General features: G+C 60.2%; 2 protein-coding genes across 4 annotated transcripts in view; both read left to right on the top strand.

Moving 5' to 3' along the window:
* Nucleotides 1-1351: 1351 nt before the first annotated feature.
* Nucleotides 1352-11629, top strand: CIMAP1D (CIMAP1 family member D). 2 transcript variants are annotated; one of them, XM_055247589.2, is made up of 4 exons: nt 1352-1712; nt 2675-2782; nt 7649-7762; nt 10558-11629. In XM_055247589.2, the coding sequence occupies exons 1-4, from the start codon at nt 1586-1588 to the stop codon at nt 11076-11078; spliced, it is 870 nt and encodes a 289-aa protein (XP_055103564.1). In that variant the 5' UTR covers nt 1352-1585; the 3' UTR covers nt 11079-11629. The 2 variants fall into 2 exon arrangements, with proteins under 2 accessions (XP_055103564.1, XP_055103565.1); XM_055247590.2 differs by lacking the exon at nt 2675-2782.
* A 1950-nt stretch (nt 11630-13579) lies between these two features.
* The window catches only part of SHC2 (SHC adaptor protein 2), a 38395-nt gene continuing 31906 nt past the window's right edge, over nt 13580-20068 (top strand). The window contains exon 1 of one of the 2 annotated variants that reach the window (XM_055247634.2): nt 13580-14056. In XM_055247634.2, coding sequence (XP_055103609.2) covers nt 13607-14056 — 450 coding nt within the window. In that variant the 5' untranslated portion in view covers nt 13580-13606. Of the gene's footprint in view, nt 14057-14295; nt 14814-20068 lie in introns of those variants that run through there. The other variant, XM_055247635.2, reaches the window with a different exon arrangement.

Genomic DNA, 20068 nt, shown 5'->3' with positions numbered 1-20068 from the left:
CTGGGCGCGGTGGCTCATGCCTGTAATCCTGGCACTTTGGGAGGCGGAGGCGGTCGGATCACAAGGTCAAGAGATTGAGACCATCCTGGCCAACATGGTGAAACCCCGTCTCTACTAAAAATACAAAAAAATTAGCTGGACATGGTGATGTGTGCCTGTAATTAGCTACTAAAAATACAAAAAATTAGCTAGACGTGGTGGCGGGCGCCTGTAATCCCAGCTGCTGGGGAGGCTGAGGCAGGAGAATTGCTTGAACCCTAGAAGCGGAGGTTGCAGTGAGCCGAGATCACGCCACTGCACTCCAGCCTGGGTGAGGGAGCAAGACTCCGTCTCAAAAAAAAAAAAAAAAAAAAATTAGCCAGGCGTGGTGAAACCCCATCTCTACTAAAAAATACAAGAATTAGCCGGGCGTGGTGGCAGGTGCCTGTAATCTCAGCTACTCAGGAGGCTGAAGCAGGAGAATGGCGTGAACCCGGGAGGCGGAGGTTGCAGTGAGCCGAGATTGCACCACTGCACTCCAGGCTCGGTGACAAAGCGAGACTCCATCTCAAAAAAAAATTACACTGCAAAAGTCTCCAAAAAATACAGAAATGAACAAGGAAGAGACAGGAACGTGCATCTCATTTGGCAGTTTTCTGAGCCTCTTCTTGGAGCCTCATGCAGTGGTCACCTGCAGTGTATCAAAATCCATTGCGGTTTAAATCTCGGAGGCATCTGGGAGGCAGTGAGGACGGCTCTCACCTCCCCTGTGTCCTCGCCGCTGCCCCAGGGCCTCTGCACGGCTGCCTCCTCACCTGCTTTGGGACTGTTCAGTTTTACCTTCTCCGCGGGGCTCACCCACACCCACACTGCCACCCTGGGCCCCAAACCTGTCTGCGTTTTCCCTCACACTCAGTGCCTCCTCATACACCAGACTGTGTTCACTTAACACGTTTACTGACGACTTTCTCTCTCCCATCCTGAGAACTTCTCCTTCTTTTCCGTCTGTTCCTGTCCAGTTCTCACCACCCCCAACAGAGACTGGTACACAGTAGGTGCCCAGTACATGCTTTGGGAGGAATGAGTGACAGGATGAGGCAGTGAATGCTTCTTGGCTCAGAGTTGAAACTCCCAGAGTTGTGCACTTGCTGTATGACCTTGGGCTGTGCCTCAGTTTCCCCAGGTGTAGAAACGGGGCCACGCCACCCACGACCCCGCCAGGCCCTCCTGCTGCGAGGCTGTGGGTGTCATGTTTGCAGGTCTAGTTCCCTGGGGCCAGCCCTGGCCTCAGCTGCCCAGCTCTGCCGGCTCCCGGGAGACACACTCTGCTGACACCGGACTCTTTCCTGGACCGTCCAGCCGCCTGGCCGACACTCGATCCCGGCCCCACTTCCAGGCCAGTGTCCGGCCGACCAGCCTGCCTCGGGCCAGGGCCCCACGACTCCCTGCTGGGACAAGGGGCCGTCTGTGCGGCTGTGGTCCTGGGAGGGCGTGGTGAGGCCGTGAAGGTGGGGACGGTGCCTGGGCCTGTGGCCGCCAGAGCTGCTGCGGCTCAGAAGGTAGCACTAGGCCCCGTGGGTGCTGTGGGGGCCATCGCCTGCCCACCATGGGGACCCTCAGCTGCGACCCCGCCCCACGGCTGGCCACAGCCCCCCTTGGCCGGCGAGTGACGGAGGGCCAGATTCCGGAGACGGGCCTGAGGAAGTCCTGTGGGACGGCCACCCTGGAGAACGGTGCGTGCCAGCCACGGGGGACGGGTGGGACCCTTTCCTGCTCCACTCCCCCTACTTCTGGGGCTTCTGGAATGTTCTGGGAGTCCAGCAGGAGGCAGGAGTTTCAGGCAAGTCCTTGCCCTTCCCCAGACCTCAGTTTTCCTTCCGGCAGGATGGGTGTGGACACGGGGTTGCCATGAGCCCCGCTTAAGTGTCTGTCCGACGGAAGCTGAGTGCTTTGCCAGCCGGGCCCCTTTCCGGGGGCTGTGGGTACAGCGGTGGGCAAAGCCACAGCGATCGTGCAGGGGACTCGGGGAGAAGGGAATGTTTCCAGCGTGGCCCTCAGGGACCGGCGCCCTAGACAACCCGGGACAGGGCGAGGGCCGCGTGTGCGGAGGCTGCTCTGCTGGGAACCACATCAGCTGCCGGCCTCGGTGAGGGCCCAGGACGCGCCGCAGTTTCCTCACCCACAATAAGCGGCTGGAGTCAGGCCCCAAGCCAGGTCCTCCGGCTGGTTCTGTGGTCTCTCCTGACCCCTGTGGCATCGAGATTCTGCAGAAGCCACAACACGTGGCGTCTGTGACTGTGTATCTCTGGGAGGCTTAGGCCTCAGTTTCCCCATCTGTGACTGTGTATCTCTGCCTGGGCCTCAGTTTACCCATCTGTGACTGTATCTCTGCCTGGGCCTCAGTTTCCCCACCTGTGACCGTGTATCTCTGGGAGGCTCAGGCCCCAGTCTCCCTGTCTGTGCCGCAGGGTGAGGGGCGCTGCTGTCCCCAGCCTTTCCCTCTGTGATTCATGTCTGACTCACAATGCAAGCATCACATTTTGTCCCTGAGGGGCAGCAGACTCCTGCTCCCCGGGGCCCCCAATCCTCACCATGGAGGGAGAGGGGAACCCAGGCTGAGGCTCAGGAGCGGGGCCAGGGCTCCTTCCACGGGGAATCTGGGCCCAGGCGGTGACCTGAGGGCTTTGGACCGCAGGCTTGGGGCCAGGCTTGTACGTCCTGCCGTCCACCGTGGGCTTCATCAACCACGACTGCACCAGGGTGACCAGTCCCGCCTACTCGCTCGTCCGGAGGCCCAGTGAGGGTAAGGCAGGCGGGCGGCTGGGGGCTTCCCAGATCCTCCAGTCTCCCCCCAGGAGCACTGATGGGTCTCCTTACCCCTTAGATCCAGGCCCCCAGTTAGTGCGGCAGGAAGCAGGCAGGGCTGGGCTCTACAACCTGCTCCACCTCCTACTTGCTGTGAGTCCTCAGGCAAGCTGCTGTCCCTCTCTGTTTTTTCATTGATAAAGAGAATGGAAGGAGAAAGAGCGCAGTAGGGAGGTGAATACCTGTACCTGCCTTCCCGTGTTTGCAATTCCTCGCTGCTTGGACTCAGGCAAATTGCTTAAGTGCTCTGCAACTCAGTTTCTGTTAAAAGTTAACAATGGTAGGCCGGGCGCGGTGGCTCACGCCTGTAATCCCCACACTTAGGGAGGCTGAGGCGGGTGGATCACGAGGTTAGGAGATCCAGACCATCCTGGCTAACATGGTGAAACCCGTCTCTACTAAAAATGCAAAAAAATCAGCTGGGTGCGGTGGCTCACACCTGTAATCCCCACACTTAGGGAGGCCGAGGCAGGCAGATCACGAGGTCAGGAGATTAAGACCATCCTGGCTAGGCCGGGTGCGGTGGCTCACGCCTGTAATCCCAGCACTTTGGGAGGCTGAGGTGGGCAGATCACGAGGTCAGGAGATCAAGACCATCCTGGCTAACGCAGTGAAACCCCATCTCTACTAAAAATACCAAAAAAAAATTAGCTGGGCACGGTGGCGGGTGCCTGTAGTCCCAGCTATTTGGGAGGCTGAGGCAGGAGAATGTCGTGAACCCGGGAGGCGGAGCTTGCAGTGAGCCGAGATCGTGCCACTGCACTCCAGCCTGGGCGACAGAGTGAGACTGTGTCTCTAAAAAGAAAAAGAAAAAGTTAACAATAGTAACAAAAACATTAACATAATATTAAAAATAACAGACTCCATACAAGCTTGTTGTAAGGATTAGATGCATATTAGATGCCTTTTAGAGATTCATTAAATGAGGATTAAATGCTTTTAAAAGTAGCCGCAAAGCTGGGTGTGGTCGTGTGTGCCTGTGCTCCCAGCTGCTGAGGAGGCCCAGGCAGGAGGATCACTTGAACCCAGGAGGTCGAGGCTGCAGTGAGCTATGATCACACCACTGCACTCCAGCCTGGGTGACAGAGCGAGACCTCGTCTCAAAACAAATTTAAGAAAAAAAAAGTAAACGTGTGCTGTCCGGTGTGAGGCTGAGCCCTGAGCCCCAGTTTCTCCACCATGAAGGTGGGGGCTCCCCAGGCCTGGCCCATCTCACAGGGCTGTCGTGTATCTCTGTGGACATTCCTGTCCTTGCGCAGGCAGCACGGCGGGAGGGAGGGCATGGGGTGCCCCGGCTCGCTGTGCCACGTGCTGGTGGCCTTGCTCCTGTCTAGAATGGGCGCAGTGGCTGCGATGGGTTCCCACGCAGCGAAGCAGCTCAGGCGTGGACCCCGCCCGGCGCACAGGGAGCTGTTGGTGTTCATTAGCGGCGCTGACGGGCCAGCAGGTCTCTGGGCTCCCAAATTCTGTAACTCCATCAATGCTCCCAGATTCCATCCCTCCATTTTCTACCGCTGCTCCAATGCCCCAGCTGGGCTGGGAGCGCGGTGGGAAGGGTCTTGTGTGGGGATTTGGACAGAGGCCCTGCTGGGAGGGGCGGCTGGAGGAGGGGCAGGACAGCAGCCTGTTCTCAGCCTTCAGAATGAGCAAAAATCCCAGAACACACTGGGACTCAGGAAGCTGCAAGGGGTCCCAGAAGGCCAGTGAAGGCCTCAGCACCCCCTGTCCCCAGGACTGGCTTAAGATCTTAGCCTATGGGCTGGGCGTGGTGACTCACGCCTGTAATCCCAGCACTTTGGGAGGCTGAGGCGGGTGGACCATGAGGTCAGGAGATCAAGACCATCCTGGCTAACACAGTGAAACCCCGTGTCTACTAAAAATACAAAAAAAAAAAAAAATTAGCCGGCTACCGTGGCGGACGCCTGTAGTCCCAGCCACTCGGGAGGCTGAGGCAGGAGAATCGCTTGAACCCGGGAGGTGGAGGTTGCAGTGAGCCGAGATCACACCACTGCACTCCAGCCTGGGCGACAGCGAGACTCCGTTTCAAAAAAAAAAAAAGAACCTAGCCTACAACCCAGACAGATCTGAGTTCCCAGGTTCAAATCCCAGTCTCAGGACACCTTGGGTCAGACAGCATGGGGAGTCTGGTGCAGTGGGGATCGGACAGCGTGGGGAGTCTGGTGCAGTGGGGAGTCTGGTGCAGTGGGGATTGTGCACACTTTGCTGAAGGCCCAGCATAGGCTTCTTGGAAGTGGAGCATGGGATCTGGGTTTTGTAGGATGAGTAGGAGTTCGGTGGAGCCCCCAGAAGAACTGAACTCCAGGCAGAGCCTGCTTTGTAGGCTGAGGCCTTGAGATGAGTGATGTCAGGATGAGCTGGGGTGTGTTCATTTCTCACGGGGCACTGAGCCAGGGGTTGGGGAGGGCAGAAACAAAGGCTGGAAGGTTCTAGGTGCATGGTAGAGGCCAAGGTCAGTGCTTCAGCATGGGGAGTCCTGATGGCCAAGCCCTGCACAGTGAGCACTTTGAGGCAAGTCTGTGGTCACGTGAGTGAGGCCCAGGCATCTGCGGAGGGGCGATGGGATTATGACCAGGGATTTCTTTTTCGAGACTGAGTCTCACACTATCGCTCAGGCTGGAGTGCAGTGGCGTGATCTTGGCTCACGGCAACCTCTGCCTCCCGGGGTTCAAGTGATTCTCCTGCCGAGCAGCTGGGACTACAGGCGCCCGCCACCACACACGGCTAATTTTTTGTATTTTTAGTAGAGACGGGGTTTCACCGTGTTAGCCAGGATGGTGTCAATCTCCTCATCTTGTGATCCACCCACCTTGGCCTCCCAAAGTGCTGGGATTACAGGCGTGAGCCACCGCGCCCGGCCTCTTTTCTTTTTTTTGAGACTGAGTCTCACTCTATCGCCCAGGCTGGAGTGCAGTGGTGTCATCTCGGCTCACTGCAAGCTCCACCTCCCAGGTTCAAGCAATTCTCCTGCCTCAGCCTCCCGAGTAGCTGGGACTACAGGCGCCTGCCACCACACCCAGCTAATTTTTTGTATTTTTAGTAGAGAAAGGGTTTCACCATATTGGCCAGGCTGGTCTTGAACTCGTGACCTCAGGTGATCTGCCCGCCTCAGCCTCCCAAAGTGCTGGGATGCCAGGCATGAGCCACCATGCCCAGCTATGATCAAGGGTTGCTAATAAAAAATTAGCAGGGTGTGGTGGTGCATGCCTGTGGTCCCAGCGTTCAGGAGGCTGAGGTGGGAGGATCACTTGAGCCCAGGAGGTTGAGGCTTCAGTGAGCCATGAGCCACCACACTCTCCAGCCTGGGCGATAGAGTGAGACACTCCCTTAAAAAAAAAAAAATCTCCCCAGCCTCTTCCAGTCCTGGGGGACTGTTATTTGCCCTGGGCCTGGGGAAGGGGCTAAAAATAGACCCCCTCCCTCCTGCCAGTCTAACGAAGGATGAGGCCGTGGCTAAGGGTCAGTGATCTCCCTTGGAGTGTGGCCAGTGAGCCTGCGTTGGGGACCACAGCGTATGTGCAAGTACTTGTGCCTGTGGCAGGGAGGTCTGGAGCCGTGTCTGGGCCACACTGCGTGCCACGGACTCCTCAGGGGAGGGCAAAGGTTTGGATGACGTTTCGGGGAGGTCTGGAGCCGTGTCTGGGCCACACTACGTGCCACGGACTCCTCAGGGGAGGGTGAAGGTTTAGAAGACGTTTCGGGGAGGTCTGGAGCCGTGTCTGGGCCACACTACGTGCCACGGACTCCTCAGGGGAGGGCGAAGGTTTGGATGACGTTTCATCCCTCACCCGTGGCTCGCTGCCACGTGTACTGAGTGTGTGCACAGACGGTCTGTGGGGCCGTGAACACCGGTCATGCTGCTACACACAGGTGCCTGCGCATCTGTCACTGGATGTGCTTTGGCGTGGCAACAATGGTGAAAGCAGCAAATGGTCCCAATTGCAAAGTACAAGGCCCCAGGATCACTCCCTTCTGTGGATCCTCTCACTTTTTGATTTTCTCAACATACTGATGAGAAAAACAAGCTTAGGATAAATAACTTGGCCAAGGTCACCAGCTCACAAGAGGCCCTGCTGGATTTGAACGTGGTCCAACGCCGGGCCCCTCTCTTAAGCACGCGACCTGCCAACAAGCCGAAGCCGTGGTTCAGAGCCCAGTTGCTCTTGTTACTCTTTCTTTACGTACAGTTTTTTTTTTTTTCTTTTGAGTCTCCGTCTTGCTCCGTTGCCCAGGCTGGAGTGCAGTGGCGCGATCACAGCTCACTGCAGCCTCAACTTCCCAGGCTCAAGTGATCCTCCCCCTTCAGCCTTCCGAGGAGCTGGGACCTCAGGTGCATGTCAACATGTCTGGCTAAGTTTTAAATTTTTAGTAGAGATGGGATCTCGCTGTGTTGCCCACGCTGGTCTCAAAGTCCTGAGCTCAAGTGAGCCTCCTGCCTCGGCCTCTGAAAGTGCTGGGATTACAGGTGTGCACCCCCACACCCAGCCTAATCATGTCCAGTTCCAACAAACCCACGAGCTGGTTCTCCAGCCCACACCTGCACAGAGGTTAGAGGGACAGAGCAGAATCACTTTGATTGTGAGGAGACAGAGTCAGAACAGAGACCTGAGGCACCCAGTTCAGGCAGCCACAACTCAGGGCCCCCGGGGTGACCACTCCGAGATGGGGCTGGGGTGGCCTCTGACCGGGCGGGAGTGTCTTGGGGCCAACAGGGGCACTGAAGCTGGGCGGTGGGGCAGGCACCATCTTCAGAATCACTCTCAGCACTCTGGGCTCCTCTCCCCAGCACCACCTCAGGACACCAGCCCAGGTCCCATCTACTTCTTGGACCCAAAAGTCACACGCTTTGGCCGCAGCTGCACCCCTGCCTACTCCATGCAGGGCCGGGCCAAGCCCCGGGGTGAGTACTGGGGCCATGCAGCTGCACGAGGACCTGCTTTCCAGGGTCTCAGCGACTCCCCTGCCCTGTCCTCCCTCCCCCTCTTATCCTTGGAGTTCTTAGAATGCAGTCTTTGGAGTGATCAGATCCAAGGGACACGGAGGAGGGGCCGCCACTCCAGTGCCCCGGTGGGAGAACTGAATGAGTGAAGTGGGTCAGGGTCACAGAGGCCCTGGGCACACATGACCACAGAGGCAGCTGGCCTAGGTGTCAGGAGGTGAGAGGTGAATGGGGACTGTGGCAATCAGCAGTGTCCTTCACAGGCACCCAACAGTTTGACTGCACAGCTGACACACCTGCCTGACTCCATTCTCCCATCCACCTGCCCACTCAGCCACCATCTATCCATCCATCCACCCACCCATCCATGTATCCACCTACCCATCCACCGTCCATCCACTCATCTATCCACCCACCCATCCATCCACCCACCCACCCACCCATCCATCTATCCACCCATCCTTCCACCATCCACCCAACCATCTATCCATCCATCAGTCCACTCATCCATCCACCCACCTAGCATCCACCCACCCATCCACCCACTCACTCATCCATCTATCCACCCATCCATCCACCATCTACCTAACCATGTATCCACCCATCCATCCACTCATCCATCCACCCACCTGGCAGCCACCTACCTATACATCCACCCACCCACCTATCCATCTATCCCCCCATCCATCTACCATCCAACCACCTATCCACCCACCTGCCCACCCATCCACCCACCCACCCATCCATCCACCCAACCATCTATCCACCCGTCCATCCACTCATCCATCCACCCATCTACCATCCACCCATCTATCCATCTATCCACATATCCATCCACCATCCACCCACCCACTCATCCATCTACCCACCTGCCCATCTGTCCACCCACCCACCCATCTATCCACCTACCCATCCATCTGTCCATCCTTTCACCTATCCACTCATCCATCTATCCACCCACCCACTCACCCACCCACCCACACAACCATCTACCTACCCATCCATCCACCCACCCACTCATCCCTCCACCCACCCATCCATCCACACACCCATCCACCCACCGACCTTCACTCATCCACCCACCTGCCTGCCCACCCATCTACCTACCCACCCATCCATCCATCCATCCATCCACCCACCCATCCACCTATCTATCCATCCTTCCACCTATCCATCCATCCATCATCTATCCACCCATCCACTCACTCATACATCCATCCATCCACCCATCCTCCCACCCATTCAGCCACCCACCTACCCACTCATCTATGAATCCTTCCTTTTTTCCTTCCACCCATTAACCATTCCATCCATCCATCCATCCATCCTCCCACCCATTCAGCCACCCATCTACCCACTCATCTATGAATCCTTCCTTTTTTCCTTCCACCCATTAACCATTCCATCCATCCATCCATCCATCCATCCATCCATCCATCCACCCATCCACCCATCCACCCACCCATCCACCCATCCACCCACCCACCCATCCACCCATCCACCCATCCACCCATCCATCCATCCACCCATCCATCCATCCATCCATCCACCCACCCATCTACCCATTCATCCATCCTTTCACTCATCCATCCATCCGTCTACACATCCATCCATCCATCCCCCATCCACCCACTCATCTATCCACCCATCCATCCATCCATCCATCCATCCATCCACCTACCCATTCATCCATCCACTCACTCATCCATCCATCCGTCCCCCATCCACCCACTCATCTATCCACCCATCCATCCATCCACCCGCTCCTCCTTCCACCATCCACCCAACCTTCTATCCACCCATCCATCCACTCATCCATTGACCCACCTAGCATCCACCCACCCATCAACCCATCCATCCATCCTTCCATCCATGCATCCACCCATCCATCCATCCACCTATCTATCCATCCATCCATCCATCCATCCATCCATCCATCCATCCACCCACCCATCCATCCTTCCATCCATGCATCCACCCATCCATCCATCCACCTATCTATCCATCCATCTATCCATCCATCTATCCATCCATCCATCCATCCATCCATCCATCCATCCATCCACCCACCCACCCACCCACCCATCCATCCACCCACCCACCCATCCATCCATCCACCCACCCATCCATCCATCCACCTATCTATCCATCCATCTATCCATCCATCTACCCATCCATCCATCCATCCACCCACCCACCCACCCACCCACCCATCCATCCATCCATCCACCCACCCATCCATCCATCCATCCATTTACAAATCCCTTCATGAACCATTCACTCCTCACCCAACCACTCACCTCCTACCTATCCTGTTCACCCATCAACTCAGTCAACTGCTGGAGAGTTGGAGTAGATTTGAGATGCCTTCCTTTTTATGAGATCCCAGTCTGGTGGGGCAGTTAGATGCAGGTGCAGACCATCCCACCTCAGTGTGCTCACGTCTGGAGAGAAGGGAAAACCCAGGCTGCGGGGCTTGGGAAGGGCTGTGAGGGCTCTACCCTGGATGGTACGGGGAAGGCAGCAGGGAGGAGGGGTGGAAAATGAAGGCATGCTTGGCCCTGGGTCCAGCTTGGGCAAAGTCCTGGAGGCTTGAACACACACCATGTGTGTGGAGGATGGGGAAGGGAGAGAAAGGCACCTGGGCTGCTTGAGAAGCGTTGTGAGCTCCAGGATGCATGTGGGCAGTGGGGACCATGCCGGGTCTCCGGGCAGGTGAAGACATCAGTGCCACCCTTCCTTCCCCACTCTCTCAGGTCCGGAGGTGACGCCAGGCCCTGGGGCCTACAGCCCAGAGAAGGTGCCCCCTGTGCGCCATCGGACACCGCCGGCGTTCACCCTGGGCTGCCGCCTCCCCCCGAAACCCCTGGACACCTCAGCCCCTGCCCCTAATGCCTACACCATGCCCCCTCTGTGGGGTTCCCAGATCTTCACCAAGCCCAGCAGCCCCAGCTACACGGTGGTGGGCCGCACACCGCCCGCCCGCCCCCCGCAGGATCCTGCGGAGATACCAGGCCCGGGCCAGTACGACAGCCCAGACACCAACACCTACCGCCGGCGCCTGCCTGCCTTCACCATGCTGGGGCGGCCCCGGGCCCCGCGCCCCCTGGAGGAGACCCCCGGCCCCGGCGCCCACTGCCCAGAGCAGGTCACCGTGAACAAAGCCAGGGCTCCAGCGTTCTCTATGGGCATCCGCCACTCCAAACGGGCCAGCACCATGGCTGCCACCACACCCTCCCGGCCTGTGGGGCACAGGCTGCCCGGCCGCTGCTGCTAGGCCAGGCCTGTTTCCCACACAGCGAACGGGGCAGGCGGGCCTCTCCTGGGGCCTGGCTTGGCTGGAGGGGCTAGAAGCCGAGAAGGGCTGGGAAAGGAGGCTTCCCTCCCCTTTCTCGAACTGTCCAGGTCCTTCTAGGACATCTGACCCTTCCAGTCCCTGGGGGCTGTGACCCATGGCCCTCTGCAGGGTGCAGGGTGAGTCCCCTTCCAGTGCCCCAGTTTCTTCCAGTTTCTTCCAGGTCACACCAGGCCAGGCCAGGCCAGGCCAGGTGGGGAAAGGGACACCTTCCGGCCCTCCCCAGTAGCTGGCTGGAGACGGAGTTTCCTGTGTCCTAGAACTCGGCGTCCAGCCCACTAGGGCCTGGATCCCCATCACAGCGTGGGTTAGCTCCGGTCCCAGCCCAAACTCAGGCTGGAGGCAGCTGCGAGACCTGTGCCTTTCCCACTCTGCCTTCTACAGTTGCTTAGCCAATAAACCTTTCCTGGGCTGGAGAGCTGTCAGCATCACACGTGCTTGCTCATTTAACGTGTCTATTGATGTCACAGAAAGGAGACCTGAACGCTGCCTTCCAGATCCAGACCCGTAGCCCTCCAGCGCCCCTGGGGTCTGAAAGACCAGAAGAGAGACCCAGGGCTAGGGGAGGCTGGAGGTGGAGCCAAGCTTTTGAGCGGGCAGCCAGGTAGGCTTCCTGGAAGAGGCAATATTGAAGCTGGGTTTTGAAGGATGTATAGGAGCTTGAGGTATTCTAATATCTGCCATCAGTAGCTGCTTGCTATGTTTTGGATATTAATAAAGAGCATCTAAGCTTCACAGCAACTCAGGACCAGGTGGCATTTACTGAGAGGAAATGGTGCTTTGGAAAGACTGGACACTTGTCCTGGGGCATGCTGTGAGCCCCCACCTCAGTCTGACGTCAGGATTTGAACCCTGGACGTTGGACTCAGTTCCTGCCACCGTCTCCAAGGGACAGGAAGGAAACACACTGGGGGTGCCGTGCGACGGAGCCCTCTGTGTGCCAGGGAGAGATGGCACCTGGACCACCTTACAAACCTCCCATCCAGAAAGACCCTAATCCTGGAGCTTGGGAGGGTCCGACGCTGCCCCAGGACCTCCCCAAGGGATGCAGCCTGGGAGGCATGCAGGGCGCAGAGTGGGGGTGGTGGGGGCTGCTCTCTCCTCAGCCCACAGCCTCTGGGGCCGCCAAACCTGTCCCACCCTTTACCCATTAGGTGAACACACCCCAGGACCTAGCAGCCTGAATCCCCTGCATATGCCTGGACACGCACCCAGACACAGCGTCCACCCTGCGCACAACACACACATCGCCCGCAGGTCCAGCCGCGGCTCCACCCCGACCAGTCGCGCCCACGATCCGCTCCTCCGGCGGACGCGCAGGGGCGATCTGAGTCCGACACGCGCCGCGGCAGAGACGGCCAATCGCGGCCGCGCGCCTCCCTCCCCGCCCCCACCTCCCCGGCCCCGCGGGCGGTGCCGGCTGTGATCTCATCCTCTGAATTATCGATCAGGCTCCGGGCAGCCTCGCCCCTCCCTCCCTCCCCACCTGCCAGCGCGTGCCGGCCCCTCCCTTTGTTCCCGGCAATCAGCCCTGCTTGGGGCGGGGCAGGTGCAGGGGAGCTCCGGCCAAGTCCGGCCAGGATGCTGGGTCCCGGGGTGACAGGGACACCCCGTTTTCTGGTGCAGAAGGAACCGACCCTTGGGGAAGGTGCGGCCGGTCTCGGAGAGGCTGAGGGTGGGGACGGAGCGGCCGGCCTGGGAGGCTGAGGCCCAGAGCTCAGATGAGCTGGTGCAGGACTGGGCTCCCCAGAAATGAGGGACGAAGGGCCGCGACCCTCCAGCCCACTCCCCTGGGTTACAGCCGGAGAAACTGAGGCCGAGACAGGCCGCAAAGCAGGGGCCCGGCTCCGCTCCTAGCACCCCCCTCCCAGAGCCGGCACTCCTGGGTCTGAGCCTCGTCTGTGAGCCCTCGGCCGCGCCCCTTCCCCTCCCTGCGCCTCAGTTTCCCCACTAAGAAATAGGGGTGACCCTAAGGTATCTTCTAGCTGGAACAACGGAGAGGGAGGGGCTGACCTTAGGGTCTGGGGTTCTCTTTTCCCTGGCCGCGCCTCCCGGGCCTCAGTTTCCCCACTAGGAAATAGGGGAAAGAAGGGATGTGATTTCTAAGCTTCTCCAGCTCGGTCCTTCTGGGAACTTGGGCCGCGGGCGGGGGTGGGGGGCGCAGTGGGGAGGGTCGCTGACGGGGGTCTGGGTTCAAAGCCCCGTCCCGCCTTGGCTGCGGGTTCCAGGCCAGCGCCCGGTGCCCTCGGAGGGCCTCAGTTTCCCCAGCCTCGCGGCCAGGCGCCGGGACGAGGAGGGCCGGGGTCCCAGGGGCGCAGCCCCCCGCGGCTGCGCGCTGGGCCGGGCGGATGACATCACCGGGCCGGGGGCGGGAGGGAGCGGGCGGAGCGGGAGGGCCTCCTCCGCGCCAGGCGCAGCGCCCGGTCGGGCTCCGTCGGGCGGCCGCGGCCATGACGCAGGGTCCGGGCGGGCGCGCGCCCCCGGCGCCCCCCGAGCCCGAGGCGCCCACCACCTTCTGCGCGTTGCTGCCCCGAATGCCGCAGTGGAAGTTCGCGGCCCCGGGCGGCTTCCTGGGCCGCAGCCCGGCGGCGGCGCGGGCGGCTGGGGGCGCGGACCCCCAGCCCGAGCCGGCGGGCCCTGGGGGCGTCCCGGCGCTGGCGGCCGCCGTCCTGGGCGCCTGCGAGCCCCGCTGCGCCGCGCCCTGTCCCCTGCCCGCGCTCAGCCGCTGTCGGGGCGCGGGGCCGCGGGGGCCGCGGGGCGCGAGGGGGGCGGCCGGGTCCGGGGACGCCGCCGCCGCCGCCGAGTGGATCCGGAAGGGCAGCTTCATCCACAAACCCGCGCACGGCTGGCTACACCCCGACGCCAGGGTCCTGGGGCCCGGGGTCTCCTACGTCGTGCGGGTGAGTCCCCCCCGCCCCGGAGCCCGTTCGCGGCGGCCTTCCCTCCCCCACCCTCTCCTCTGGGACCCCCGGACCCCGTGAGCCAGGTGTCCCCTCCCCATCCTTCCTGCTCTCCCGCCACCCCGGACCCCCATCTCCGGCCGGCGCCCGGCGGCTGCCCCCACCGGGAGTTGCTGGGGTCCGGGTTCCCACGGCGTCACGTGGGGAGGGGCGGGGAGAGGGCGGCGGGGGAGGGGCGCGCATGCGCAGGTGCACCGCCCCCCACTCGGACTGGGCGGGCGAGGCCGAGAGCGGCGAGCGGCCGGGGTGTCTCTGCCACCGGAGCCCCCTGGACAGCTGTTCACGAATGACAGACGGGGCCCGAGACGCTGGCCTGCGGTGGGGGTGCGGGAAGGGGTGTTTGTTTGGAAAGGGGCTGGACAGACCCCAGGATTCCAGATGGGAGGCTGCAGGGACTTCCAGGGCGGCCAAAGAAGCGGCCTTTGTTTATGTATCCTGGGTCTTATGATAAATGAACCTTTTCAAACACACGGGGAAGTCGGGCGCCTGGACACAGCACGCCTCCACCTAGGACGGTAACCTTCCCCTCTGCTGACCGGTCTGCCGCTCTCTGTGGTTTATGATAAACCGTGTGAAGTCACCTGCAGGAGTGACAGCGCCGTGCAAGTCCCCCGTCTTCTGAGAGAGCGGCAGTCCTACAGCTGCAGTCATTACGGCGTCTGGGAAAATGATCAGCCATTCCCGCACGCCACTGCCGGTGGGTGCTCCCAGCTCCCCCGGGCCTCTGCGGCCGAGAACATTAGCTTGTGTTCGCATTGGGTTATGTCTTTGCTTTTCGGGACACTGAGTTCAGTAGGGTCCTTCCCTCTACACTGGGTTCAGTGGGGTCCTTCCCTCTACACTGGGTTCAGTGGGGTCCTTCCCCCTACATTGGGTTCAGTGGGGTCCTTCCCCCTACACTGGGTTCAGTGGGGTCCTTCCCCCTACACCGAGTTGAGAAGGGTCCCCCTACAATTCCTGTGCTGTAGGAGTGTGACCTTATTTGGAAACGGGGTCCTTGCAGATGTAATCTAGTTAAGATGAGGCCTGGCTGGATCAGGGTGGGTCTCTGTAAGGAGAAGGAAATTTAGACTCAGACGCACAGAGGAGCGGGCCGTTAGGAGACAGGCAGCGGTGGGGGCCTCAAGCTAGGGCCCACCAAAGCCTGTGGGAGCCCCCAGAAGCTGGCTGCGAAACCTCACTCCCCGACGTGTGGTCCGGGGGCCTGGGATTGTCAGCCTCAGGCACGCTCGGCCTGCGGAGTACAACCGGCTTCTGCCTCCCCGGGACCTGCTTCCTCCTTCCCGGGACCCACTTCCGCCTCCCCGGGACCCGCTTCCGCCTCCCCGGAACCCGCCTCCTCCTTCCCGGGACCCGCTTCCTCCTCCCCGGGACCCGCTTCCGCCTCCCCGGGACCCGCTTCCTCCTCCCCCGAACCCGCTTCCGCCTCCCCCGGGTCTGTGCAGGTGCCAGGCCTGGTTGGGTCTGTTTTCCCCGGTGGCATCGGGCCGCCCTCGCCGTCTCCCGGCAGTTTGTCCTGCAGGTTTAACGCCGACGGCCAGCGTGTTCCACGGAGGACGCGTGGGCTTCCTTCACATCACGTGCATCGGGACCAGTCGGGTCTGGCCATTGGCCGTGGATGTGGGATTTAGAATGTTCAGAATTCAGACGCCAGGGTTGTTGGGGCTCCGGATGTTGGGGGGTAACTGCTGCTTTCCGTCAGTGAAGGAAATATTTAGCATACGCTTCCCCTGCCCGGCACAGATGAGGAGTAGACAATGAGAGACCTTGTTCCTGCTCTCAAGGAGCTTAGATTCCAGTGGGAGAGACAGTCAGTAAATCAGAAGAGGACAAACACATGAGGAAATAGGTTCTGGTAGCGGCTCTGCAGAGCTAAAATCGTGTGATGTTAGAGCTGGAGGCTGGGCGGCTGCCCCTCCCAGGAGGCGACCTTGAAGCTGAGACCTGAGCCATGGAAACCCCGGCCGTGGGGTTTGCAGACAGAGTTCTAGACGGGGCACAGCAGGTGCAGGTGCAAAGGCCCCACACGGTGGGTTTACAGAGTTCTAGGCGGGGGCACAGCAGGTGCAGGTGCAAAGGCCCCACGCAGTGGGATTGTGGACAGAGTTCTAGGCGGGGCACAGCAGGTGCAAAGGCCCCACGCAGTGGGATTGCGGACAGAGTTCTAGGCGGGGCACAGCAAGTGCAGGTGCAAAGGCCCGACGCAGTGGGGGTTGCAGACAGAGTTCTAGACGGGGCACAACAGGTGCAGGTGCAAAGGCCCCACACGGTGGGTTTACAGAGTTCTAGGCGGGGCACAGCAGGTGCAAAGGCCCCTCGCGGTGGGATTGCAGACAGAGGTCTAGGCGGGGCACAGCAGGTGCAAAGGCCCCACGCTGGGAGCGGACCTGGTGCGTGTGCATCACGGCAAGGAGAGCCACGGGGCTGGAGCTGATGGAGAGGGAGGAGGACTCTCTCTGTGGGCTGTGGTGAGGAGTGGGGGTGGTTTTAATTAGGGGGGTGGCGCAGAGTGTGCAGTTCTGAAAGCCCCTTCCAGGGGCCGTGTGGAAGTGGTGCTGAGGGAGGAGGAGGGTCTGGAAGGGCAGCAGAGACCCAGGAGGAGCCTGCGAGGGCTGGTGGTGGCCCAGGCCGGGGGACCTAGGCGAGTGGAGAAGTGGACAATGAGCCTGTGTTGGAGCCCGGATGGAGTTGCTGATGGACGAGGGGCCCCGGCCCTAGGGAGCCTGACTGGCCTCAGCCCCCAGCGCTGTCCCCCGGGAGCCCCGTCCCCCGGCACCTACATCACAGCAGGCACAGGGACAGCCGATCCCTCCTGGTCACAAGGAATCTTGAGTTAAGGAGGGGAATAGCCAAGCCCCATCACCCGGGGGCTGCGGCCTGCGGCTCAGGCCCGCAGGGCTCTTCCACACTGGAGGAACCCTGTGCACTGAGGGAAACTGAGGCACAGAGCGGCAGAGCTGCGTCTGAGGTTACGCAGTGAAAAGCAGGACCAGAACCCGGGGATGAGGGTCCTCCTGTGGGAGCCAGAGAGAACATTCTGAGGGCACTCATCATGCACGCACCTGTGTGGGGCACAGCAACGGCCCCCAGTGTCCACATCCAGCCCTCAGATTCTGCGAAGGTGCCCGTCACACGGCGACAGGGGACCTCCAGGTGGGACCGAGTGAGGAACCCTGAGATGGGATGATTTGGGGGCCCGGTGTCCTCGCAGCAGGGGGTGAGAGTCAGAGAGAGACTGGAAGAGGCTGCCCTGTGGCTGCTAACCGGGAGGAAGGGGCCCCCAGCCAAGGGATGTGGGCCCCTCAGGACGCTGGGAAAGGTGGAGCAGATTAGGAACCAACTCTGCCCACACCTTGATTTTAGACTTCTGACCTCTAGATGGAAGCGGATTAGCTCGCATTGTTTTGAGCCACTCGATTTGTGGTAATTGGTGACAGCAGCAAGAGGGAGTGAATGGGCCGGGCAACTCAGCCGGCATCGCAGAACCCCCACAGAACCCTGCAGCGATCCCAGTGTGCAGGAGAGAAGTCGGACGCTGGACAAGCAGTGGCGTGGGCAGCATCGTTGCAAATGCAGCACCTCAGGCGCCGGGGCTCACACCGCTGAGTCCTGCGCGGTGCTAAGTCCCGTGGAGCCCTGGGTTCCATTCTCCCCACAACCCTGCGTCTTCCACCCATTTTATAGATGAGGCAGCTGAGGCACAGCAGGTCAAAGGGCTGCCCGAGAGCCCTCCCCTGGGTCACAGCACTTGTGATGCCTTTGGGGCAGTCACCACAGACCTGACTCGGAGCCGCTGGGCGCTGAAGGGACCTTGATTGTCCCCTGTGAGAAGCACCCGGGGTCGGCGGCTCTGGGGTTGGTTAATTCAGCAGCTTCAGTGACCTTGTCAATGGGTCTAGGTCGTTGTTATTCCCCCGAAATTCATGCCAACCTGGAACCCCAAAATGAGGCTTTCTGTGGAACAGGCTCTCTGCAGGTGTCATTAAACGAGGTCACGTTGGATTCACATCACCCTGAGCCGGTGACTGCCGTCCTTATGAGAAGCTGCGTGAGGGCATGGAGAGAAGGACATGGGACAGGATGAGGGGGGCAGAGATGAGCAACGCGGCCACGCGCCAAGGATGCTGGGGAGCCCCGGCCACCACCAGCGCTGGGAGAGGCGGGACGGGCCCTCCCTGCTGCCTCCGGAGGGGACGGGCTACTGGCCCTCAGGCCTGTGTGAGGAAGCATTTCTATCGTCTTTTTTTTTTTTTTTGAGATGGAGTTTCCCTCTTGTTGCTAAGGCTGGAGTGCAGTGGCGCAATCTCGGCTCACTGCAACCTCCGCCTCCCGGGTTCAAGCGATTCTCCTGTCTCAGCCTCCCGAGTAGCTGGGATTACAGGCGCCCGCCACCACGCCCGGCTAATTTTTGTATTTTTAGTAGAGACAGGGTTTCACCCTGTTGGCCAGGCTGGTCTTGAGATCCTGACCTCAGGTGATCCACCCGCCTTGGCCTCCCAAAGTGCTGGGATTACAGGTGTGCGCCATCGCGTCCGGCCCATTTCTGGGGTCTTAAGCCCCGTTTGTGGTCTGTTAGGGCAGCCACGGGAGACCGACCGTCCTTCCTGGGACCTCTGCTGGTCTTGGGTCAGTTCCTCCCCTGGCCGAAAGGCAGTGACTCTGGTTCGGCAGAACAGGGTCCCCTCTCTGTGTGGGGCTCCTTTTGTGAATGGGGACATTTTTCCTGGGAATCCCCCGCCGACTTTGCTGTGGGTCTCATGAGCCCAGCCCGGCACTGCCCAGCAGAACCGTCTGTGTCTGCACCATCCAGGGTGGCTGCCACGAGTCACATGGGTGGCTGGGCCTTGAGGTGTGGCCTGTGCTACTGCGGTGCCCACTTAATTTTACTTGATTTTAAACTTAAGTGGCCACAGGCAGCAAGCAGCTGCCGTGCTGGACAGCTCGGTCTGGATGAATCTTTACGCCTGATCTTTGGGCCTCACCTGAAGGCGTAGATCTGAGCAATATGTCTCTGTTGAGAAAGACACAGAGCTTGTCTTGTGGAGAGGCCAGAGTTTGTGCCAAGGTCTGTGGACACTGACCCCGTGTTCCTCCCACATGTACCATTTTGGCGCTGGGCTCGTCCCTACACAGAAGTCCCGCGAGTCAGGCCGTCCTGCCCTCTGCGGTGCCCTCGTGTACCTCACCTCGTGAACGCTTCAGGAATAGTTTCCTGTGCGTGTCCGGCTCTGCTCCAGGAGCGTGGAGCCCAGGCCGGGCAGGGGATGGACGCCAACCGGGACACGGTCGGCAAAAAGACACTTCATCCTTCCTGTATCACGGGTCCCTCACACCAGGACGTGCAGGGAGTTGTGAGAGGGTGACAAAGTTGAGATGGTTCAGCTCCAAATGCAGCTTTTCCTTGAAGGCGAGGGGTCAGGTGTGGCCAGTTGACACGGTGGATGAATCCCATGGCTTGACAGCATCCCTAAAGATCTGGGTTCTGGCCGGGCGTGGTGGCTCAGGCCTGTAATCCAGCATTTTGGAAGACCAAGGCGACAGGATCACTTGAGCCCAGGAGTTTGAGACCAGCCTGGGCAGCTTGGTGGCACCCTGTCTCTACCAAAAAAGAAAAAACATCAGCCAGGCAGGGTGGTGCACACCTGTGGTCCCGGCTGTAGGAGGCTGAGGCAGGAGGATCACGTGAGCCTGAGAATTCGAGGCCGCAGGGAGCCAAGATTGTGCCATTGCCCTCCAGCCTGGGTGACAGAGCAAGACCCTGCCTCAGAAACAAAAGAACCCATATCTGAGTTTCTGAGAGACAGAGAGTTTTTGAGTTTCTGAGAAACAAAAGAACCCATATCTGGGTTCTTTCTGTCCTCCTGCCATCCAAGTACCAACCAGGCCCAACCCTGCTCAGCTTCCAAGGCCAGACGGCACCAGACTTTTTCAGGACGGTGTGACCACAGCGTC

Source organism: Symphalangus syndactylus, chromosome 17 (assembly GCF_028878055.3).
Source record: "Symphalangus syndactylus isolate Jambi chromosome 17, NHGRI_mSymSyn1-v2.1_pri, whole genome shotgun sequence".
NCBI lineage: Eukaryota > Metazoa > Chordata > Mammalia > Primates > Hylobatidae > Symphalangus > Symphalangus syndactylus.
This window is presented reverse-complemented; position numbering and strand designations above follow the sequence as displayed.